Here is a 25,413-nt window from a genome sequence, read left to right as displayed (position 1 = left end):
GTTCCTTTGAACAAAGGTATTTTCCAACTCATTAATGTAAAGGTGAAGAACTATCATAAAGACTTAATCACTTTTTGAAAGTCCAAATACTTATTAGTCACATTCTTCACTAAGAACAGTAAAATATATTGAAGTGAATTGATTCCCAAAGCAACTTTCAATAAAGTAACTAATGAAAAATATACAATACACTAGCACACACTTAGGTTCAAATACCTAATTATGCTGGAAAAATGTCTTGAATTTAAAACTAGCTGACTCAAAGCAATCACTTCTCCTCAGATTCAACAGAACCATAAACAAAGTACCTAAAATACTAATGAACACTAAGATGATAAAGACACTCCCACTATAAGTACAGTACATTTAATTTAATGTGCCAAACGTGGAAACAAAATTTCCAGCATATTATGTAAGCAGAAGAAGAATTTAAAGGTCTTTGCTTATGTTGCCCTGAAACCTCTGGCTGGCACAGTCTCTGTCTTCAGAGGACTCAAGGGCGCATCCTCACCTATTCCAATGGCTTTCATTTCACGTAAAATCTGTAAGGCTGGCAATCTTGCAATCACATGAAATCTTCGGAGACATTTCAGAATGGTATTAAAAGTCTGCAGATTTGGTTTCACGTTCTGTGCAACCATGTGTCTTAGCAGCTCCTAGTTGAATAAAAAACAAGTATCTTTCATGCCTGGGTAATCTGTCCAATAATCTATGTTTCATACAAAATAAAGAATTTAGCTTTCTTGCTTATGTTTAAAGCAGGTTAGTAACTATATCCCTATTTTAAGAACTGTTTATTAATTAGCAGGTTCCATGATTCTGCCTTTTAAAGAAGCCTGCTAATTCAAACACCCACCCCACTTGATCGAGATGGTCAACTGTCTTCAGTCTTCTACCAAGGAGAGTTTTCCAAGAAAAGACTCAAAAGTAATAGACCAGTATGATATAAAAAATTGTTTTTGTTTTGTTTTTTGGTGTTTTTTTTTGAGACGGAGTTTCACTCGTGTTGCCCTGGCTGGAGTGCAGGGGCGCAATCTTGAGTTGAGGCGATTCTCCTGCCTCAGCCTCCTGAGTAGCTGGGACTACAGGCGTGCGCCACTATGGCTGGCTAATTTTTGTATTTTTAGTAGAGACGGGGTTTCACCATGTTAGTCAGGCTGGTCACAAACTCCTGACCTCAGGTAGTCTACTCGCCTCAGCCTCAAAGTGCTGAGATTATAGGCATGAACCACCGTGCCCAGCTGTTTCTGTTAAGTTACTAGGCAAGAATCAATCCAGTGATTTCAACTTTTTGAACTTACACCTGATAGGAATTTGACAGCAAATATGCATTACTTTGTAACAGAAAAACTATTATGAAAAATAAATGAATAAAATGGTCCAGAATTCTAGCTGTATACGCTGGGTCAAGTAACTTTTTCTTCTCATGTGCCAGACACAGCTGAGTTCCAGGGCTGCGGAAAGGGTAGTGAACAGTTAACTGCTACACAGTGACTGCCATGCACATGCTCATAAATGCTATCTCCAGCCCATATACTTCTTTTTCTTTCTTTCTTTCTTTTTTTTGAGAAGGAGTCTTGCTCTGTTGCCAAAGCTGGAGTGCAGTGGCACAATCTCTGCTCACAGCAACCTCTCCCTCCCGGGTTCAATCGATTCTCTTGCCTCAGCCTCCCAAGTAGCTGGGATTACAGGTATGCACCACCATGCCCGGCTTTGTTTGTACTTTTAGTAGAGACAGGTTTCACCATGTTGGCCAGGCTGGTCTCGAACTCCTGGCCTCAGGTGATCTGCCCGCCTCGGCCTCCCAAAGTGCTGGTATCACAGGTTTGAGCCTCCATACCTGGCCAGCCCATCTATTTCTGGCAAAGAGTATTTAAGCCCTATTAAAAAATAAATTGAGGATTCCTCCTTACCAGTATATCACTCCATTTTGCCTCAAATTTCTCATTTATCACGAACACTGTTGCTTCAATCATTGCATTAAATGTGTACACATCAGCTGTAAAATAATAAAATGATAAAATTTGGGGTTGAAGATGAATCCCTAAATGGCAGAGTTTAAGGCAAAGCAGTCATTCCTATGTGTCCCTTGGCTAATCACATGCCCACAAAACTGGAAAACCACTCTCCTTTCTGGATCTCTACTCTTGCTTCAATCACCTATGCCTCAGGAAAAGACAAAGTATAGGCCAATGACTGAGGCAAGATCCAAAGCCTTCACACAGACAATTAAGAGAAAGAAGGAAATGCAGAAAGGGATGGAGGGGAGTTCTCAAACTCACCATGGAGTCTGTTGTTTAGTAACTCAGTGTACAAGTTTAACGCCTGCTCATAAGCTCGGTGCTGGAAAAGGAAAAGGAAAAATTAAGCATCATCAAATTCATTTACTTAAGAAGTCCTTGCACATTTCTGTCTTAGAGTTTGCTAACATAGCTCAGGCTCAATAGATCAGGCTCCTGTTCTCATGAAGCTCATACTCTAGTGCAGTGGTTTTCTATCTAGTGGTAATGCCCGAACATACTATTATTTGTCACAACTGAAAGTGGGGGAGGAGTGTACTACTCACATCCAGTGGGTAGAACCCAGAGAGCTACTAACATCCTACAATGCACAGGACAGACCCCACAACAAATTATCTGACCCAAAATGTTAGTGGTTCTGAGGCTGAAACACCCTGATTGGTGGAAATTAAAGATAAAAATAAATAAAACAAATGTACCTTCACCATTCCTCGGATCATTGTGCAATAGGAATGTGCATTTTTCTCTGGCATTAGAGAAAAGATTCTCTCAGCATTGTTTTTTGCTCTAGACACAAGAGAGTAAATGTGAACCCGGGCAACAGGAAATATCAATCAGAGCTACCACCATTTACTGACGGTTTATTATGTTCCAGGCAATGTGCCAAGTACTTTACATGCATTATCTCAATTCTCACAGGGCGTTATGGTTATTATCATTTTGAAAATGGGGAAAATCAAGACTTAATAATCTTAATGTGTTGTCGGGGCTGTGTTGTTGGGGCTTTGCAGGGTAAGTGGCAGAATTAGAATTGAAAATGAAAAGTTTATAAACAAGTATATAAATATCTATGTATTAAAAACAAGAAGCAACTGTATGACAAGGTCCCTAGTAAAGTTGCCTCATCCTTCTTCAATCTTCAGCTGCTACTTCCCAGAGGCAAAATGGTTTCTTTTGGAGGATCCTTCTGGTCTTATTCCAGCATATGTACTTTCATCTCTTCTCCCATTCCATAACCTCGGCCTCCCGGGTTTAAGTGATTCTCCCGCCTCCACCTCAGGAGTAGCTGCAATTACAGGCACATGCCACCACCCCTAACTAATTGTTGTATTTTTAGTAGAGATGTGGTTTCACCATGTTGGTCAGGCTGGTCTCAAAACTCCTGACCTCAAGTGATCCACTCACCTCGGCCTCCCACGGTGCCAGGATTACAGGCGTGAGGCACCGCGTCCAGCCTACCCCAAGGAATTTAACCTTTTATCTTATCAAATTCATCACTTCAATAACGATTTTAGATAATCATGGTAGCTTTCCCTTTCCAGACATTCACATGAAATATCCTCCTTTTAGACACCCAGCTAACTTAAATTCTCCAACATAATTATTACACCTTTCATTTAAACTGCTGTGTACGTCTACATGTTGGTGAGTGGTCTTAATTTAGCAGTACACTCTAGTGTCTATGATACTTTTAGTAAACAAAAGTATTAAATCTTTCAAAATTAGAGGTATATATTCCAAGGTAGCACTGTTAATGAAACTACCAAAGGAACCATACCATATGAAAGTTATGCTGAGTTAAACAGATGAGGGGAAAAAAAAAGGGTCAACCTCTCAACAGATTCTTGTGTTGCTGAATGGACAAAGACCCTACTGAAAAATGGTCTAAAATGTATAGGAATACAAATAGTGAAATTTATATTGCACGATAAAAATCAATTATTTAAGAACATCACAAGAAAACATCTTCACGGGGTGATGGGGCATATTCCATGTACTGTAAGACACTGTAATTCAAGGTTCTAATTACATGTGACATACCGCCATGTAACTCCAAACTGATGACCAGCTTTCCTCCTAGATTTCTTGTTATCTTCCTCTTCCTGAAATGAATCATCATCAAGAGAAATAAAAGTTAAAGCGATGGAATGCATTTCCCAGACTACTCTAAATCAGAAAGGCAAAGGGAACTCAGAAAAATAAAGGAAACACAGATCCAGCAGATGGCAAAGAGGAAGTCCAATAACGCTTACACCTATACAGTTAATTTCTTAAGTGCAAATCAGATGAAAAGTCAAGTTGACCCTCAAAGCAACAAGTGACAGCATGGAGACAAGATGAAGCCAGTTCCCTGTATGGCCTGGTCGTCAGATAGAAAGAGGAAAACCAAACAACACAGCCTATTTGCTCAGGGACTACATCTGGCTTGATCCATACAGATAAACTGTCATAATTAGGGTGAAAGCAAGATAAACAACATATAGTTAATGTCTAACACTCACCCAAGCAAACTAAGACTTCTGTTTTTTTGTTTTTTTCCTGAAACAGAGTCTCACTCTGTCACCCAGGCTGCAGTGCAGTGGCGTGGTCTCGGCTCACTGCAACTTCCACCTCCTGGGTTCAAGCAATTCTCCTGCCTTAGCCTCCTGAGTAGCTGTGACTATAGGCGCCTACCACCATGCCTAGATAATTTTTTGTATTTTTTTTTAAGTAGAGACAGGGTTTCACCATGTTAGCCAGGATGGTCTTGATCTCCTGACCTCATGATCCACCCACCTTGGCATACCAAACTGCTGAGATTACAAGTGTGAGCCACTGCACCCAGCAAGACTTCTTACAAGACTAAATCTTGTCTTTATTTATAAACCAAGGTCTGGGATAAGGCTGACATAGAGCAATACAGGCTTGGTTGGCATTGCTTCAGGAAGTGATGCTCTGGAAAGTAAGGTGTAACTGCAACCTACTGCCTATGCACTTTTAAAAATGTAAGGTTCTCTACATAAACAATCCACATTTGGCCAGGTGCATTGGTCAGTAATTCCAAAACTTTGGGAGGCTTGAAGGATTGCTTGAGTCCCAGCGTTGAAGACACCATCCTGGGCAATACAGCAAGACCCTATGTCTACCCACCCTCCCCACCCAAACAAAAACTAACCAGGCATGGTGGCCCACACTTGTGGTCCCAGTTACTTGGGAGAATGAGGAAGGAGGAACACTTGAGCCTAGGAGTTAAAGGCTGCAGTAAGCTATGACAGCATCACTGCACTCCACCCTAGGTGACAGAGTGAGACACTGTCTCTGAGGGGGGGAAAAAAATCCACATTTAGTTGGGCAAAGAGTAGGAAAGATAGAAAAGAAGAAAAACACCAATAATCCCATCACCCAGAAACACTTTTTAAATGATTTTTTTCTTACGCATTTGTAAAAACATTTTAACAAAAATGGAATATATACTGCTGATAGCCTGTTTCCCACTTATTGGATGAATCTTTCCATACCCAAACACATCTACTCTAATGTGCTCAATGGCCACACAACTTTTATCATAATTTGATCATCTACTGTTGGACATCTAGATTGTTTTCAACATTTTTGCAAGTATAAACACCTCCTTATGAAAAATGTCACATGAGCATCTCTATTTGACTGATCCAAAGGATTTCTTGAGACCTAGTTCTAGAAGTAAACTTCACGAGTTGAGAGAGAGGCTACGACTCAATTTACAGGCACACTACTGTTCTGTCTCCAGCCTAGTGTGTTCTCTCCTCTAAGTCCATGTATGAATTTTTGAGGGGGCCCAGGCCATGGAGTCTTTACCTGGCCAGAATACATCATGTAAGTGACACAGGCCAGCCCAAACATTTCGGATCAACGCTTTGCCTTAATATGAGGTAGGAGAGGACAACATATTGTTAAAAAGTAAACTAGGACAGAAGTAACTGTTTAAAATCTCTCTTCTTCCTGTACCACTTTTTAATCAAGGCTATGGTACCACACATCTCAGTACAAATCTCTTACTACTACCCTGACACACGGCAAAAGAACCCATCTTATTTTTAAAAGCGATTTCTTCAAAAAGAAGCTTAAGAAAAAAAAAAAAAAATCAAGGCCAACAGTTGTTACCAATTCTTCTGACTGCTCAGTTTGTTGAAAATGATAATCAGTTGAGGGCTCCTGGTCACCATAGTAACACAATAAATCCAAGAGACTATTTGTTGTTTCAAGAGACACAGTGGTTCCTGTGGGTAGAAACAGAAAGGGAAAGAAACCTTGAAACAATGAAGAACTAAAGCCTGTTAGGTGAAAATGCTTCATTTTTTAATATTAGCTGTGGTCTTCATGGCTACATACTTAATGTTGTCCACCACTTTATGCACTCAACATCAACTTAAACACCTGGAGTGACGTAGACAGGGACATAACCCCCATTAACCATGTAATTTGATGTAAAAGATTGGAACACAAGATGAGGTTTGGGCCTGTGCTCACTTATTTTATGTACTCATTTTTCTCAAGCTACTTCATGGTTTTAATTATCATCTCCAAACTGAACACACTGGAAACTATCCCCACTTACTTCCCTCAGCTCAGGTCCATTTGAACAATGCAAGCAGCATTACTCCATTTGGATCCAGATACTCACTAAAAACTTGCTTAGAAACACTAGCAGAATTGTCTAACTATACTAGTCTCTTAAAAATTGTTCAAAACATTATGTCCCCATCTTGACACTCATTAAAAACGCTAAAAAGGGAACAGGAGGAAGAGATATAATGTATGAGATATAATCTGCTATTTTAGAAGAAAAGTAAATGTATCTTTTTGTTTGTTTTGAGATAGGGTCTCATTCTGTCACCCAGGCTGGAGTGCAAGGACATCATAGCTTACTACAACCTTGAACTCCTGGGCTCAAGTGATCCTCCCACCTCAGCGTCCCAAGCAGCTGTGACTACAGGTATGTGCCACTGCACCTGGCTAATTTTTAAATTTTTTGCAGAGATGAGGTCTCACTATGTTGCCCAGGCTAGTCTTGAACTCCTGGGCTCAAGCAATCCTTCTGTTTTGGCCTCCCAAAGTTCTGGCATTACAGGTGCGAGTCACCATGCCCAGCCAATAAATTTTCTTTCTAAACAAAATACATTGATAAATTTAAAATGAGTATTAGGAAATGTAAGAGTACAGAAGAGAAAGCAGGGCAGAGCGAAGAGGGTACAGGCTATGGAGAAGCAACTGGTTCACACCATCTCAAAGCTATGAGACCCTGGAAAAATTACCTAATAATTACCTTCATAAGATTACTATAAAACACACCAATGAGGGCCAGGCGTGGTGGCTCACACCTGTAATCCCAGCACTTTGGGAGGCTGAGGCGGGTGGATCACCTGAGGTCGGGAGTTCGAGACCAGCCTGATTAATGTGGAGAAACCCCATCTCTACTAAAAATACAAAAAATTAGCCAGGCATGGTGGTGCATGCCTGTAATCCCAGCTACTTGGGAGACTAAGGCAGGAGAATTGCTTGAACCCAGGAGGCAGAGGTTGCAGCGAACCCAGATTGCGCCACTGCACTCCAGCCCGGGCAACAAGAGTGAAACTCGTCTCAAAACAAACAAACAAACAAAAAAAAACCAAAAAACACACCAATGAATAAGGTATTGTAGAATTAAGTATGTGAAATGACTAGCACAGTGTTTTGCACTTATTAGAGGCCTGATAATGAAATGTTCTAGGATCCTTTCCCTGGTATGTTAGCTCACTTGGTTACTGAGCTATGGGTCTGACACCTGTCTTTACTGAAGGACTGCACACACCTACCCAATAAAGGGGGTAAAACTAAAAAAAGACAAGCCATAGCACTAAGAACTTTAATGCTGACTCACATCAGTTGCCGATCATATTAACAAACAGAGGGAAGCGCCTCACTAAATTATAATCTACTGCCATCACTTACCCATACATCTGATGCTGTACCAAGCCACACACCAAAATTCTCAAACATAGCTTTCTGCAAATGTTTCTTTGGTTCAAGTGTATAATGATTCAGTCCAGTTTCCACCACTTCCATGTTTATTCTAAATCACCAAATAGCACTCCAGATTCTAAAAACGTAATGCCAGCTGCTTCTGATGTTGCTATATATACATTTTCATGGTGATTTACCAGCTGTGCTATTTACATGTGTAGCTCCGAAAGTTTACATCCAGCTCCAATTCAGAGAACCACACAATTTTAGAGCTAGAAGCTCTGAGAAATTCAGTAACTTTTTGAATGCTAAGAACAATTAGTGACACAGATGGCACCAGCATCAAAGCCCCGATCCTACTGAGTGTGTTTTCCTTTTTACATATTTCCTTCTTGTGTGCTGTAGCCCAATCTTCCAAACATCCTTAAAAAGTACAGGAAACCTGGGCACGGTGGCTCACATCTGCAATCCCAGCACTTAGGGAGGCCAAGGTGGGTGGATCACGAGGTCAGGAGAGCAAGACCATCCTAGCTAATATGGTGAAACTCCGTCTCAGCCGGGTATGGTGGCTCACACCTGTAATCCCAGCACTTTGGGAGGCCGAGGCGGGTGGATCACAAGGTCAGGAGATCGAGACCATCCTGGTTAACACGGTGAAACCCCGTCTCTACCAAAAATACAAAAAAATTAGCTGGACGTGGTGGTAGGTGCCTGTAGTCCCAGCTACTTGGGAGGCTAAGGCAGGAGAATGGCGTGAACCTGGGAGGCGGAGCTTGCAGTGAGCCGAGATTGCGCCACTGCACTCCAGACTGGGCGACAGAGCGAGACTCCGTCTCAAAAGAAAAAAAAAAAGAAAAGAAAAAGAGTACAGGAAATCTGGGAGCACTGCATACCTACCTAACGTTAAAAACAGAAGCTAAGGTAGAAGGGTGATACAATTTCTCTACTAGTGCTACAATAAAGCAACAAAGCTGCAATTCTACTTCACCTATAGTTCTTAAATAACACTAAAGCTAAAAATGAAATAAACTATTAAAAATACAAAGCACGCGGCCATAAAAGCAAAATAAGTATAGCAGGCCCTGTAACTTTTACTCAAAATATCTGAATCATGTAACTGGGGCCCACTTCAAAGCCCATGTTATTAGAGGGGCTTTAATCGAACTCAGGTCACCTGCTTGCAAAAGCTGATCAAACATGTCCACAGAGGTTTTGACTTTTCTGAGCTTGATTCGTTCTTTCAGGGCGGCTTCACTTACATCTTCGATCTGAGGTTCAAAGTACTCAGGCATTAAACACTAGGAAAACAAGATGACTAAAGTTACTACAAACAGGTAAAGGTGAGGAAAGGATAACTGAGTAGGACAAAATTTTTATCACCAACATACCAAAGTAAAACTTCACTGCTCCAATTCATGTTTCCTGCACCAGACACTGTTTATCATTTTAACATGATTGTCTTCACAGGGAATTGAACTAAACCTTTCATCTCTAATGCTGTGTATCCTCTAAACATTTAATACTACCCAAGGTATGCTGATTTTACCTCATTCACTAACTTATTCAAATACTTTCTGAATGCCTACTACGTGATCCCAGACATTAAGCTCAGCACTGGGGGATACAGAGACGAAAGGCATTCTCTACCTTCAGGGTGCTCAATCTAATGGAGAAAGCAGATAACCAACAAATGATTATTCCACAACTGCCACTGTCTTAGTTCAGGATTTTAATATTTTGACTTACACAATCACACTGGCTTCCTCATCTGTCCACAAGTTCTACTATGAAAACGAGAAGTGTATATTTCCCTGTGAGCTTTGGGAAGCAGAGATGTGGGGGGATGGGAGTAGTTTAGATATGATGAGTCTGAGATTAGTACTTCCACCAACAAACTCAGGAGGGCAGAGTCACATCTGTTTTGCTCACCACTGTATGGACAAACACTAAGCACAATACCCACTACACTCCATAAATCCTCACTCCAAACTACAGAACAAAGAGGGAGCTGGAAATACAATGTGGAGTTCAAAGTAAAGGGATCTAGGCTAGATATACAAGAGTGCCAAATGGATTATAACAGTCACTGAAACAGAAGAGTGTACACAATAAAAAAAGAAAATGAGCATAAAAATCTAAGAAAGACACCCGTACTTAAGAAGTGGATCAAGGCCAGACACGGTAGCTCACACCTGTAATCCCAGGACTTTGGGAGGCCAAGGCGGGTGGATAACGAGGTCAGGAGTTCAAGACCAGCCCGGCCAAGATGGTAAAACCCCATCTCTACTAAAACTACAAAAAGTAGCCAGGCGCGGTGGCAGGCACCTGTAATCCCAGCTACTCAGGAGGCTGAGGCAGAATTGCTTGAACCCGGGCAGCAGAGGTTGCAGTGAGACAAGATTGCACCACTGCACTCCAGCCTGGACAACAGAGTGAGACTCCATCTCAAACAAAAACAAAAAAAGAAGCAGATCAAGGGCAAGCAGCAGCGGCTTACACCTGCAATCCCAGAGATTTCAGAGGCCGCAGAGGGATGTTTGCTTGAGCCCAGAAATTGGAGACCAGCCTGGGCAATGCAGTAAGACAAGACCCTGTTCTCTACAAAAACTAAAAATTAAAAAACATTGGCCAGGCATGGTGGCACACTCCTGTAGTCCAAGCTACTTGTGAGGCTGAGGCAAGAGGATCACTTGAGCCCAGGGGTTCCAGAGTACAGTGAGCTATTATGATTGCACCATTGCACTCCAGCCTGGGTGACAGCATGATACACTGTTTCAAAAAAAAAAGGAAGAGAAAGATGTGGATAGAGAGGTAGTGAAGGAAACTTTAGTCACAGAAGTAAAGATCTAAGAGCATGGTGTCACAAAAAATCAAATGGGGAAAATATTAAGATGAAGAGCAAATAAATACAGAAAGAATTTTAAAAGGTTAGTGTTGTGATCAAAGCTAACTCCACACTTTAAAAGGCTTATCATCCAAATATTGAGGGTATTCAAATGGCTACTTAAATATTAGCTATGAAAGCCTGGTTTAATTTACATTTAAAATAGTATTATGTAAATAATGTAACTACCTGTCCTTACCGGTATACGAGGTTCAGCTATGTCCTTCTGAAAATATTTGGGGTATGAATTAACAATAAACTTGGCTGCATTCTCCCCAGATTTCTTTGCCAGTAAAAATGAATGCTACATAAAGAAAAAGATTTAAATACATGTAATTTAGACTCAAGTTTACAGTTACACTCTCAGCAATAATTTCTCCCCCCTTAAAAAAAAAAAAATGCAACGACAAACAGAATCCCAATTAGAAATTATAGAATATCCCACCTTTCCTACTGTGATACAATTTCAGTTAGCATCTTACACACAGATTGAAATACATAAAAAGCAAGTCATTTAAACTGAGTGGGTCACTCCAGTGTGAAAAAGCCCTAAGTATTAGAAACCAAAACCAAAAATCCTCTCCCCGTTGACTATATGTACATCTTTTTGAAAAAAGTAGTAAAGGATTCACAAAGTCTATTAATTTCTCAGCATTTGTAAACCTTTCCCAGGTTCTTACAACTAAATTATTTATGTACTGTTGTGCGCAAACCAGCGAGATAAAAGACTAGAATATTATATGAAAATACTCACAGATTCCAAAGAGGATGTTGGTATAAGGTAAGGATCATCTTGAAACGCATAAGGCATAGCTGTGGTATCCTGTGGAAAAGACATAATACAATTTCTGTATTTATTTTGAAGACAGCTCACTGTAACTTTTAGCTCCTGGGCCTCCCAAGTAGCCTGGGCTACAGGTGTGTGCCACCACAGCTGGCTATTTAAAGCCGAGACGGGCGGATCACGAGGTCAGGAGATCGAGACCATCCTGGCAAACACGGTGAAACCCCATCTCTACTAAAAAATACAAAAAACTAGCCGGGCGAGGTGGCGGGCGCCTGTAGTCCCAGCTACTCGGGAGGCTGAGGCAGGAGAATGGTGTAAAACCCGGGAGACCGAGCTTGCAGTGAGCCGAGATCCGGCCACTGCACTCCAGCCTGGGCGACAGAGCGAGACTCCGCCTCAAAAAAAAAAAAAAAAAAAAAATTTTTTTGTAGAGAGGGTGTCTTGCTGTGTCACCCAAACTAGTCTCAAACTCCTGGTCTCAAGCAGTTCTCTCACCTCTGCCTTACAAATGGCTAGGATTACAGATGTGAGCCACTGCATCCAGCCCACAAGTCTTTTCAGCTAAACTTTTAAAAGGACCTTGTGAGTTTTGAGTAACAAAAATTCTGTAAGTTTTAATTATGTATGTAACCTACATGCGCAAATGTATGAGGGCATATATACATGGGTATATAGAGAAAAAAGACAAACACCTGCACTGTACTCCCAGCTCTACAAGACTTGCCTTTAATTACGCAAAGCAAACAATGGCTTAAGCTGTACCCACCCCCGCATGGCTGATTTTAATATTTAAGTTTGCTATCACTGGGGACTATTTCTGTTTTAAACTCTAGGTAAGAATCATCTGAATTAACTAGTCCTAACAGCAGAATCCCAGAATAGGACTTCCTCCAAAGCAAGGTCACTATCTACCCACACTCATCTTTACCAAGAGTCCCTCCTCCAAATGGAAGATACCACCGCACCCCCTCAGGAGTGAACAGCAGCAGCTTCTCCCACGTCCTGTTGCCCATTAAAATTGCTCCCTAAACCTGAGCATAATCAACTCTCCAATACCACCAGGGTCCCCACTGAGAAATGCCCCAGAATTGCTTTCTCTATTCTTCTCTTCTGTGTCTGAGTGCCTTACTTGGGCCTTTATTACAAACAAAAACTTATCCTATATCCTTAACCCTGTCTTACTGACCTGGACTCCTTGGGGAGGGGGCGTGGAAGCTTCCCAGCAGCTCTCAAGGGAAAGCTGCTCATACCTGGAGCCTGGAGGGAGTATGTTATTTTGGACCTAGCTTTCTGCTACCCCTTTCAAAAACCCCTTTCCCTGGAGCCTCACCTTAGCAGCCCTGTTGTGAACTTCAGTTTTTAATTATACTAACGGAAAGCCAATGTTGAATTCTTAAGAGTGATATGATCCAGGGTCACTACAACTGCTGAACTGAGTGCAGTGTGTAGGGAGTTGAAGTGGGAGACGACAGAGACTGTTGCAATTAATCCAGACTTGTAAGACAACAATCACCAAGGTGATCGGTGATGATATCAAGCATCTAAAATTTTGACATTGTACAGAAAAGAGTTAACAGGCCTGAAACCACTATCCTTAGAAAGGTCTGCTTCCAAGGCTGGCCCTTGGCTGCCATCTGGGAACCTGGATATTGGAAGGGTTCCCACCATTCCCAAACTGCTAACAATGGTTCACTGTGCCTAACCTGTTTGTACAGTGTGTTTTGTGCCAAATATCTGCTTTCCTTCTGGGAGTGTGGAAACTTAATATAATATATGCCAGCCAGTGGGTGGTCTACATGGCCAGCCTCCCCTAAAAACTCTGGCACTGGGTCTCCAATGAGCTTTGTTAGACACTTCGCCTGTGTTGTCACAAGTCATTGATGGAGGAATCAAGCATGTCCTGTGTTGAATCTTCTGGAGACGTCTTTTGGAAGCTTGTGACTGATTTCTTTTGGTCTTTATCCCATGAGCCTTTCCTTTGTTGACTTTGCTTTGTCAGCATAAGAGTTATGTCTTGCTGTCATAACTCTTAGTCTGGGAGTAGTCACGGAGACCTCACACATCTTTTGAAGGGATAAACAAAGGCTTTGCTAACATGATTCCTAGGATTTTGGCCTGAGCAGCTGTAAGAATGGAGTTGCCATTAATGAGATGGCAAAGAAATGTGTAAGGAATGTTTGGAGGGAAAGGGGTTTGGTTTTGGATATGTTAAGATCTTTATCACACTCTCAAGTGGAAAGGTTTCCCATTCTCCACATTGCTGTCTTTTCTAAAATGTCTGCTTAGAATTCCTTTCCCCCCATCCTGGCTAACACAGTGAAATTCCATCTCTACTAAAAATACAAAACTTAGCCGGGCATGATGGTGGCCGCCTGTAGTCCCAGCTACTCAGGAGGCTGAGGCAGGAGAATGACATGAACCCGGGAGGCAGAGCTTGCAGTGAGCCGAGAACGCGCCACTGCACTCCAGCCTCGGCAACAGAGGGAGACTCCATCTCTTAAAAAAAAAAAAAAAAAAAAAAGAATTCCTTTCCCAGTCTCAGCGAAGTAACCCCTTCTCAGTGCTACCTCAGTCTTCCCCTCTAGAACTACACAATAACTGTGTCTAATTCTATATCAGCACAGTGCTTGATAAGCATCATAAGGGCACAATATACGATTGCTGAGTGAATGGATAAACGAATAACTCTTGGATTTCAAGGGCCAGGTAAGTCACAATTCTACACATAATTTCTATAACTTCTTTGACTTGAAGGTGGCCCTGGACCATTCTCATTAAAATGTTGAGGATATCTCAGAGGTCCATTTCTATGTTTACATTTCAGGTGCCTATTTATGGATAAGTGAGCTACTGAAAACCTCAATGCTTTGCAAGTAGGGAGATGTAGTAAAGTACTTTTTCAGAAACTGGTAGAGTACACCAATGCACATTAGCCCCGACACTATCTTTAGTAGCTCCATCTTTATTTTATATTTAATTTATTTTTTGTGGGGGCAAGACAGGGTCTCACTTTGTGAAGTACAGTGGTGCGATCCTGGCTCACCACAACTTCCACCTCCACCTCCCAGGATCAAGTGAGCCTCCCCTCAGCCTCCCAAGTAGCTGGGACTACAGGCGCATACTACCATGCTCAGCTAATTTTTGTGTTTTTTGTAGAGACAGGGTTTAACCACGTTGCCCAGATTGATCTCAAAGTCCCAAGCTCACAGGATCCACCCGCTTTGACTTCCCAAACTGCTGGGATTATAGGCATGAGCCACTATGCCCTGCCTAGTAGTTCCACTTTTAGATGTAGTTTAACATCTACAATAGAAGAACAATTCTGTGTACTTGTAATAATCAACTTAAGGAGGATCAATATCCATACAGATACTGTGGCAGAAAAAAAAACTTAATTATTTTAGACTTTTCCCCACAGATGAAATTAAAAGTTTTCGGTTAATAAAAACTACAACCAAGCAGAAAGTTCCATTTCTGATGCACTTACCAAAGTTTCAGTGTATCTACCAGACTACAAACTCTATTCTTGAGTTGCCAACAGAACAAACTTCATGTCAATGAAATCAACAACATAGTAGTAGTAACAAAATACCATGTACCAAGCATTTCCTTTGTCCCAGACTCTGTCCTAAATCGTATGTATATTTAATTCATTTGTTAATAATTCCCATTGCAACCTTGAGGTTTGGTGCTATAATAAACTCCCATTTTATAAGCTAGGAAACAGAAGTTACCAAGAGGTAAAGTAATTTGCCTAAGATCATAAAGCTAGTTGCTTGTCTATTAAACCAGTAGGCTCCAGGACCCAGATTATTAATCACTGCATGATTGTCAGCATCACAGGTACATTATTTCTCCAAGTTGGTATACTACAGCCAAATCATCTCCTAAGAACATATATTTCAACATACCTTCCAGGGATTAAAGATCACTGGTATGGTAGAAAAACACTGCATTTCGAGGTAAAAGATGTGGAATTAAGCCTTTAATTAAGGCTTTAACATCGTAACCAGTCACTGGCCACTTTCAAAACCTTAGCTTCCTCATTTGCCAAATGAAGGGATTTGATAATTTTAATTTTTCTTTTTTTTTTTGAGACAGCGTCTCACTAACTCGCCTAGGCTGGACTGCAGTGACACGACCTTGGCTCACTGCAACCTCTGCCTCCGGGGTTCAAGAGATTCTCTTGCCTCAGCCTCCTGAGAAGGTAGGACTACAGGCGCCACTATGCCTCGTAATTTTTGTTTTCGTTGTTTTGGTAGAGACAGGGTTTCACCATGTTCACTGGGCTGGTCTCCAACTCCTGACCTCAAGCAATCCGCCTGCCTTGGTCTCCCAAAGTGATGGGATTAGTGATGAGATTACAGGTGTGAGCCACCGCACCCAGTCAATAACTCCACTCTTAAAAAAAAAGAAAAAGAAAAAAATTGGGCACGGTGGCTCACACATTGTAATCCCAGCACTTTGGGAGGGGAAAGCAGGTGGATCACCTGAGGTCTGGAGTTCAAGACCAGTCTGACCAACATGGAGGAACCCTGTCTCTACTAAAAATACAAAATTAGCTGGGCGTGGTGGCACATGCCTGTAAATCCCAGCTACTCAGGAGGCTGAGACAGAAGACTCGCTTGAACCCGGGAAGTGGAGGATGCGGTGAGCCGAGATCACGCCATTGCACTCCAGCCTGGGCAACAAGAGCGAAACTGTCTCAAAATAAACAAACAAAAAACAGATGGGGGGTCTTGCTATGCTGCCCAAACTGGTTTTGAACTCCTGATGTCAAGTGATCTTCCTGCTTTTGCCTCCAAAAGTGTTGGGATTACATTCATGAGGCACCTGGCTCAGCTGGATTAGATAATTTTAAAGAAACTTTCTAGATCCACAGCAGTTTAATTCTGAATAATGAAGAGGTATGAGTATTAAATGTGTTATTAGCCAAGTTAAAAAGTATGTTATTAGCCAAGTTTTAGGTTAAAAAAACACTAAAATCCTACTTACCCTGTTTACTGTGGATGCAAGTGCCTGAAGAACAGCTACTTTATCCCTAAGAATAAGAATCACAAGTTAATCCTCATCAGGGCTCTTCACAGCCACAAACGGAACAAGTGATTCTACTCTCAGTGTATTGGCCAATAACAAAGTGCACATCTCATCTGAAGCTGGTTCATATGTCACAAGGTCACTAGAATAAATTAGAAATGAAGAAAACTGCCAGTTCTTTTCCCTAGTTGGTACATGTGCCTCTCTTTGCTATGCCTGTCCTCTCTGGCCTGGTGGATAATGCCATAACCCAGGGCTAGTGATTTCCATCCTCCCCTCATAAAACTATCTGGCCTACTTCCTCTATCCACTTTCCTATGGATTCTTACTGCGGCTTTCAGGACTACTGTTGCCTTTACTAACTTAATTGGTAGCTCTTGATTCAGTTATACAAGAATAAACCACAGGCTTCATTCTGGACCTATTGCATCAAAGCCTCCCAAGATCCACGGAGGACTGTCACACACATTCTTACTGAATTCCCAGATAATTCTGATGCACCCTCCTGGTTTAGAACCTCTCAACCACATATAACCTCATGGTAAGAATTGCAGGCCAGCTGTCCACTGCACCTCTGAATAGAGACCTTCACTGAACTATTAGAAAAGGCTTCACTGGAGTAAATGACAGACAAGATAATTCGATCTCAAATGTATTTTTCCTCCTATGTTAGATTTAATGTGTTTCCTTTCCAAAAGGGAATTATACCAAGAGTATTTTTCTAAATAAAGTTTAACATAACATTCTTAAGACTATAAGTCATCTGAGAAAAACGAAAGTACAGGACATTTTATATTTCATCAAAACTACTTCCCTGATGTATATAATATCCACAAGATTTTCTTTCCACATTTAGAAGTCACATTTATGTAACTTCAGCAAGTGTGATGACGACATATTCTCTCATCTCTCAGCATTTCCTCAGATCTTTCAATAGCCTATTTAAGTCTTAGCAAGTTAGCATACTTTCCTAACACATTGAACAAATGGCAGTGACAAAATGATGGCAGATTACTCAATAATTCGCTTTCTTAAAAGGGTTACTTTAAAAAGTTATCATATATTATCTTAAAAAAATAAACTAGAACATTACAGGTTAACCTAAAGTGTCTGCTGTCATCTTGTGACCCCTCTACACGATGAATTTGGTATTTGTATTTCCAGAACTTTTAAAGTATTTTTACACATACATCTCCGTAAAAAACGTATACACACTGTCATTCTGCATGTGTCTACGTAAGTTCGACTGCATTATCCATGTTATTAAATATAGAGCTAACTAATTCCTTTCAATGTAAAAAGTTATTATATGATAACCTTTTAAAATTATCCATTCACTTTCCAATGGGCATTCAGGCTGTTTCAACCTGTTACGATTCCCAAGTAATAAACAGTCTTGTCCATGTATATATGCAAATGTTCCTCCAAAGTGGCTAACCAGTACGGTATGCACATTTCCAATTCTGATTCTGCCAAATTTCCTGCCAAAGAGCTGTTCCAATTTACTGTCCCACGAACAAACGTATTTCTCCAAATTCCCTCTCTGCCAATCTGGTAAGTTTTAATTTGCACTTCTTTTATGATCCCAGTTACCTATGCATTGACATAACTGGGCTCCCTGGCTCCCTAAAATAATCACACAATTCAGATTAATAAAGTTTTTTAAAAAGGCTTTTTAATGAATCCGAGTCTTTAGGTCACATAATTTTAAGACCTAGCTTTTCAAGGGGCCATTAAATGCGTTCAATAGTACTACATTGTAACAAGCACTTTTGTGAAGTTTTACTTCCTACATATTCAACAAATGTTGAATAAATGAGATGAGGCAATTTGTTCAAGGATACATCCACTGAATAAAAAAGCTAAATTTTGCTGTCCACACCATTTACTTTATTTTACCTCATTAGAGATAATAAAGACAGTAATTTTGTCTGCTCTTCCAACCATGTGAGAGAACTTCCTTTAAAAAAATTATAATGATGATGTTCATGTATAACCATGTATTATTAACCACATAAATACTAACCCACACTAATTCAAAATATCTTTCAATTGTTCTTTTAAGTAAATCTCATTGCTCATTCACTCACTATTCTCCACCTTTCTATTTTTTGTCCTTTAAACTCCTAGCTTCTCCCCACTCAGCTACTCTCTCTTCAAGAATGCTCTCCTACTGCTCTTCCCATCGCTGTCTCCTTACTTAACCCTTATGTTTCTCTCATAGTAAGCACTCAACCATTTGCTGAATGAACACTGATAGAATACTTACCAAGTTTTCTTTTTTGGAATTACTACTTCTTCAATCCCTAATGTAAAAAATAAAACATGAATCAGTTTTCTAGTACTACAATGGAATCCAACGTGTTGATATAAAAATAGAATTCAACATATTTTAAAATATACCTGTTATATCAGTTCCTTCAACCTTTGAGAGGGTTGCACTACCAGAATAAAATCTGCAAAAAAATAAAAGCCTTAAAGCTAATAGTCCTTAATGAAGTACCCAGCTCACCTCCACCTGTGTGTACTTTGAGCCCAAATTCTCCAACTATCACGGATTAAAGTGGATACTCATGTCAATGAATGCTGAGAAGACAGTCTGTAGTACAGCATGTTCGATATCATTAACGAATGGATATAAGATATAGACAAGACTGTCAAAACTGTTTTTTTTTTTTTTTTTAGAGACAGGGTCTTGGTCCATTGCCCAGCCTTTAGTGCAGTGGTGCAATTATAGCTCACTGAACCCTTAAACTCCTGGGCTCAAGCGACCCTCCTGCTTCAGCCTCCTGAGTAACTAGGACTACAGGCATATGCCACCATGCCCAGCTAGTCAATATTTTTGGAAGCAAGCAATCTCATTACATAAATGGTAGAGGGGGGAGGGAAGTTTTTAATGGCCCTTGAACAATCTGGTTTGAAATGCAAGAATTTCAACTTCAGGAACCAAAACACTATGACATTAAAAAGAACAATTTAGTGAGCTCTTGCTTCTATATGGTTACTGCCCTGATCAGAAAGGACTACCTCACTTAAAGCAATTACAACATAGGGAAGATCACCCATGGCTTTTTCATTCCACTTCCTTCAACAATCAAGAACGTACCAAATACATAAAGCCTGATTCAGACTTGGAATTGCTGATACTTTCTATTTTCAGAGGTTCAATATGAAATCCTTTTTAAACCAAAATATAGAATCATTGGCCCATGACTGAGTTTTTAGGTGTTCTGATCACACTGAAAATACAGTCAACACATCATACAGATAATGTGCACCGTTAATATTGTCTTGTGTTTCCCCTTACTAAATGGCACCGGTAACATTCAGAAAGTTGTCAAGATGTGATTGCATAGAAAGATACTTCCTCCAGTAGTATCTGGTTTCAGGTATCATTTTAAAACAAGAATGCCCCTCTAAGCTAAGGACATTTCAGAAAGAGATCAACTCTTTCAAGTCACGCTATTTGTTTCTCATGACCTTAAAACAGAGATCACGGTTATTTTGAGAACGGATGCTGAGGGAGAGATTCTGCTTCAAGCAAAGAAAATGAGTAGAAAAATGCTAACGATGGCTACCAGGAAAAGAAGGACTGACATTGAATGGCAGCACAAAGGCTTCTGCAATATCAGATGGAGTGGTTTTTCTTTCTTGAGGGGAACTAAGGGAGAGTACATATAAAAAAAAAATTGTAAATTACATATCTCACTTATACCTCACAAACTTTTCGGATGGTTATTACCAACTCCAGTCTGCAGAGGAGGAAATCTGTCTACTATCATCCAATTAAGTGAATGGCAAATACTAAATCTAAAATTAGGCTTTTAGCAAATTTTCACTACAAATTACTGCCTCTCATGTTCCCACAATGCCACTGTGTGCACTGAGTGAAAAAAATATTACATAAATAGGTCATACAGGTTCCAAGTTATAACTAATCACAGATCAAAAGGGCATGGTCAGATCTTTTAGACTTTTCTGCTTTCATGAAAACCTGATAACTTCTTTAGCCAAAGACCCCACCGTGGCGACCAGAGATTGCCTTTTATGTGGGAAGCTCTTGTACTTTCTCCGCGCTCCTCCTGACTGGGTTAAAATAAGTAAAGGCGGATAATTTTTAACTTGGGGTAGTTTTGCTAATAGCCACACTCACTGGAACGTAAGCTTCATGAGGGCAGGGACCCAGCTTTGCCGGTGGTAACTACAGAACACTGCAAGCAATCAATAAGTATTTCTCTAATGAATAAATGCGTTGCGGCCCCTATTTCAAAGGGCCACCTCCGCGTACCTGGCCTTAAGGGCACGCGGCCCCAAGGGCGCGCATGAGCAAACCACTTTACTTCATCGTGCCTACGCCCACAGCAAGCTGGGACTTGGTGACTCTGCAGTCTTCTTCGCGGATACCCCTAAGCGTCTCTTACCTGCAGCTGCGTGCCTGTTCACAGAGACCCGCCCGCCGACCTGTCAGCGGCTGGCCAAGCCTGCTGCGGAGGCCCAGCCAGCGAACAGCAGCTACAGCCGCCATCTTTGACTTCTCTGTAGAGCATGTTGGGAAAGCCCGCCTCGACCTTCAGGAAGAAGGGGCGAAGTGGGCGGGGAGCAGGGAACAGCTCCGCTATTGGCTGAAGCGGAAGACGAAAGCAAACATAAAATGGGAGGTTGCAAGCTCATGGTTTGAAAGACTTTGTCACGGAAGCTAAAAGCTCTATACACCTCATTTGCCTCGGAGGAATTTTCTTAAATGATTATTTTGATATCTTATATATCTTTGATTGTTTTCAAAATAAATGAGCGAGCAGAGAGTCGTACAACTATTTGTTCCCTCCCCATGTAGAAGTGATCTCATCCACTTAAATGTCGTTCCTGCGACCTCTTCCGCGCGCAAGCGCACTTTGAATCACGTGGTGACTCCGAGCTTGAGGCTGAATTAAGAATAGTCAGGTGGTGAGTGGACCGTCTCTCTGGGTGTTGGAATTCAAAACGGATCTGGAGGATGTTGATCTCCAAGAACATGCCCTGGCGGCGGCTGCAGGGCATTTCCTTCGGGATGTATTCGGCTGAAGAGCTCAAGTAAGGAGTTGGTGGGGTAGCGTGCCCAGCCTGGCTCTTGAGATCTGCGCCCTAAACTACCATTCCCAGAAGCCCTTGCGCCCAGTCAATCCTTTGAGTCCAGCCTTGTCTGGCGCTTGTCCTGCTGGGAGCCGTAGTTCTAGGAACGTTCCTGGGCCGGCGTGGACTGCCTAGAGTCCGGTGGGGCTGGCGGAAAGAGTTTGCGCTGGGGGTGGGGGAGTGTAAGAGTGGGGAGGGTCCTGGTCTGCAGCGTTAGCGTCTACCAGTCTCCTCGTTAACAAGCGTTTGTAGAATTAACCATAATGCACCTGACATGGTTAATTAGGCACGTACTAAGTTTCCTCTTGTTTATAAAATGTTTGTCCTTCAAGTTAACTTATCTTTGCTAGGACTCCGTTATATTCTCTGTCTGGTTGTTAAATCAAGGGAAATCTGTTTAGTCTTCATTTTGATCACGGTAGCATTTGACATTCTCCAATGCACTCTCTTGAAACTTTCCTTTCTTCCAGAACCTTATTTGTCTTCAAGTTCTCCTATTTTTATGACAAATATTTCTACCTCCCTGTCTTCCTCTATCAGTCTTATAACCCCACAAACATTTATTAAGCATCCAGTTGTTTCCAGGTACCAAGCTAGGCGTTAATGACACATTGGTGAGCAAGGTCTGTACTTCGTTTTACTCCTTAAATGTTGATGTTCTTCAAGATTCTGTTCTGGTAATGTTGTTTTCCTCATGGTAAATATTGCCCCTTGACAATCTCACCGCTTTCATGATTTATAGTCTCAAATTTAAATCCCCAACGCAAATTTCTTTCCCTGATTTTCAGACCCATTTGTTCAGCTGTCTGGACATCTTTACTTAAATTTCACACAGCGATCTTAAATGCATATCAAAAGCTCAACATGGCCGGGCGCGGTGGCTCACGCCTGTAATCCCAGCATTTTGGGAGGCTGAGGCCGGCGGATCACGAGATCGGGAGAGCGAGACCATCCTGGCCAACATGGTGAACCCTCGTCTCGACTAAAAATACAAAAATTAGCTGGGCGCTGTGGCGGGCACTTGTAGTCCCAGCTACTTGGGAGGCTGAGGCAGGAGAATCGCTTGAACCCAGGAGGTGGAGGTTGCAGTGAGCCGAGATTGCGCCACTGCACTCCAGCCTGGCAACAGAGCAAGACTGTCTCAAAAAACAAAAACAAAAAACAAAAAAAAACAAAAAAAACCTCAACATGCACCCCTCTTCAAAGGGAGGGGTAACTTACCCCTCCAAAATGGTGTACCTAGTGCAAGACGGTCACTAGAAACTGGAAAATAATTCTAGATCTCTCTTGACATCTAACTTATTTATTGGGCTCTTACTTTGTGTCACCTACATGTCTATTTGTTCTTTACTCTCCTTTTTCTCCCAATTGCTACTGTGTTCCCTCTGGCCCTTATCTCATATTTGAATTGTCTTTTCCTTCCACCTTCCCCTTACACCTCTCAAGTGCATACTCCACACTGCTGTCAAAATTATTATTGCAAAGTGCAAATGTGGTCATGCTACTGTCACCCTTAAAACCCTCCAAAGGTTCTCCATTTCCCTCAGATAAAGGATATTTTCTTAGCATAGCCTGCAAAGTCTCCCATGATCAGTCCAATGCTGATTTTAGCTATAACATCATCCCTTCTCCAGCCCTATTAAACTACTTGCATATTCCAGAAACTGCCATTCATATTTCAACATCTGGGTCTTTTTTAAAGCTATTCCCTCTGCCTGCAGTGTCCTTTTAGCCAAAAGGAGGTACTTCCCTCTGTCCCTTTCCCAACACACACACCTGAAAGCTCTGTTCACCTCCCTCATTTTCTGAGGTCATTTTGCACATGGTACAGTTGTCTGTTATGGTGCTTTAGTCACTTTTTGTGCTTACGTATATTTGTCTTCCTCCACTACTCTTGAGCTTTTTATGTATGCCACTCTTGTCTTTTATCCTCAAGTCTGAATAAATGGATGAATAAACTCCTGAGCTCTGGTGTCATTGGTAACAGTGTGCTAGCCCAGAAATTCCAGTTATATCATCACCGCCATAAGTGGATACGATTTCATCCAAAAGCAAAAGTGTTTTAAGTTTCCTGAATTTTTAAAAAGATAATTGTGGAGTTTCCAAACTGGTTTAGGGTTGAGTTAAAAATGGCCTGGAGGGGCCATTTCAGTCTCCTATTACCTCTCTGATCTCACCTCTTCCGGCTACCCTGACCTCCTTGTTACATCCAGAGCACCACGGGCACACATCCACCTCAGGACCGTTGCACTCCCTGCTTCTTCCTCCTTTAAAACCTTCTGCCCAGGTGACTGTATGGCCTGCTCCCTCAACTCATTTAGCCTTTGCCCAAGTACCTCCTTAGTGGGCTTCTAGGACCACTTAACTACTCCGCTCTTCCCTTTGCCTGTATTATTTTTCATCATAGCATTTCCTGCCATCTAACAGACTATACATTTATTTTGTGTCTGTTCCTCTTCCTCCAATAGAATGTAAGGCCCTTAAGCATAGCGGTTTTTGTCTGTGTCCTTGGCACTTTATGCTATCTGGCACATAGTGAGCACTCAGTGGGTATTTGTTGAGTGTATGAATAGATGGATGGAGGAGCTAGCTGCTCAGTGCTTGGCACTTTCAGTCGTTAACAACACCCATTCTCAGTTCTTAACAACACCCATTTGTGGTGTCACCTCCAGTAAAAAATTCAGGCCCAGAGAACAAAATGTCTCTCTAGGAAGTGGCAAAGGTCTTCTTCAAACCTAAGTCTATTGATCTCAAACTCTGCTCTCTCCGGTGGAATCCTTGCTGGTTGCCCCTACTCTTCATCCCACTCCTGTAGTGGTGGGAGGGACTTTCTCCTCTACCCAACAAAGAGAGAGGAACTTTGTTCTAGACACTGTATTTTCTATATGTTATCTTCTAATCATCCTCATAGAGCTGCTGCGATGCCCAGACTTCAGGTGAGAAAAAATTAGGTAGTTATCAAAGGACACAGTCAACAGAGTGAAAGGGCAACCCATGGAATGGGAGAAAATACTTGTAAATTGTGTATCTGATGAGAGATTGTTATCTAGAACATAAAAGGAACTCCTACTACTCAACAACAACAACAAATTCAATTTTAAAATGGACAAAGGACTTAAATAGACATTTTTCCAAAGAAAACATACAGATGGCCAGTGAGCATGTGAAAAGATGTTGAACATCACCAATTATTAGGGAAATGCAAATAAAAAGCTCCTCCCGATCCAGTAGGGTGCTACTATCAAAAAAACAAAGTAGTGTGTGTTGACAAGGGTGTGGAGAAAGTGGAACCTTTTCGTACACCATTAGTGGGAATGTAAAATGGTGCAACCACTATGGAAAACAGTAGGGTGGATTCTCAAAATATTAAAGACAAAATTGCCATGTGATCCAGCAATTCTACCTCTGGCTACATAGCCAAAGAATTGAAAGTAGGGTCTCAAAGAGATATTTGTATACGTATGTTCATAGCAGCGTTATTCACAATAGTGAAAAAGTGGATACTACCCTAGTGTCTTATCAATGGATGGGTTGATAGACAAAATGTGGTATATACATGCAATGGGATATTGTTCAGCCATAAAAAAAGGGAAAAAGTTCTCACACATCCTATA

At 41.3% G+C, this 25,413-nt stretch overlaps 2 protein-coding genes across 6 annotated transcripts in view; one reads left to right on the top strand and one right to left on the bottom strand.

Moving 5' to 3' along the window:
- The window catches only part of PTCD3 (pentatricopeptide repeat domain 3), a 32,207-nt gene extending 10,965 nt beyond the window's left edge, over nt 1-21,242 (bottom strand). Inside the window, exons 1-13 of one of the 3 annotated variants that reach the window (XM_033175352.1) lie at nt 21,112-21,216; nt 19,094-19,146; nt 18,960-18,996; nt 16,649-16,694; nt 11,621-11,689; nt 11,066-11,170; nt 9,157-9,280; nt 6,144-6,259; nt 4,062-4,123; nt 2,720-2,807; nt 2,283-2,343; nt 1,914-1,999; nt 512-656 (exon numbers count right to left, since the gene is read on the bottom strand). In XM_033175352.1, the coding sequence (XP_033031243.1) occupies nt 512-656; nt 1,914-1,999; nt 2,283-2,343; nt 2,720-2,807; nt 4,062-4,123; nt 6,144-6,259; nt 9,157-9,280; nt 11,066-11,170; nt 11,621-11,689; nt 16,649-16,694; nt 18,960-18,996; nt 19,094-19,146; nt 21,112-21,215 (1,096 nt within the window). In that variant the 5' untranslated portion in view covers nt 21,216. Of the gene's footprint in view, nt 1-511; nt 657-1,913; nt 2,000-2,282; nt 2,344-2,719; nt 2,808-4,061; nt 4,124-6,143; nt 6,260-9,156; nt 9,281-11,065; nt 11,171-11,620; nt 11,690-12,825; nt 12,839-16,648; nt 16,695-18,959; nt 18,997-19,093; nt 19,147-21,111 lie in introns of those variants that run through there. The other 2 variants (XM_033175353.1, XM_033175354.1) reach the window with 2 other exon arrangements.
- Nucleotides 21,243-21,312: 70 nt separating this feature from the next.
- The window catches only part of POLR1A (RNA polymerase I subunit A), a 78,471-nt gene continuing 74,370 nt past the window's right edge, over nt 21,313-25,413 (top strand). For 2 of the 3 annotated variants that reach the window (XM_033175348.1, XM_033175350.1), the window contains exon 1: nt 21,313-21,760. In XM_033175348.1, the coding sequence (XP_033031239.1) occupies nt 21,684-21,760 (77 nt within the window). In that variant the 5' untranslated portion in view covers nt 21,313-21,683. The remainder of the gene's footprint in view (nt 21,761-25,413) is intronic. The other variant, XM_033175351.1, reaches the window with a different exon arrangement.

The sequence above is a fragment of the Trachypithecus francoisi genome, unplaced genomic scaffold (genome assembly GCF_009764315.1).
Source record: "Trachypithecus francoisi isolate TF-2019V2 unplaced genomic scaffold, Tfra_2.0 Lachesis_group17, whole genome shotgun sequence".
NCBI classification, from domain to species: domain Eukaryota; kingdom Metazoa; phylum Chordata; class Mammalia; order Primates; family Cercopithecidae; genus Trachypithecus; species Trachypithecus francoisi.
The sequence above is the reverse complement of the archived record's forward strand: the minus strand, read 5'-3'. Positions and strand labels throughout refer to the sequence as shown.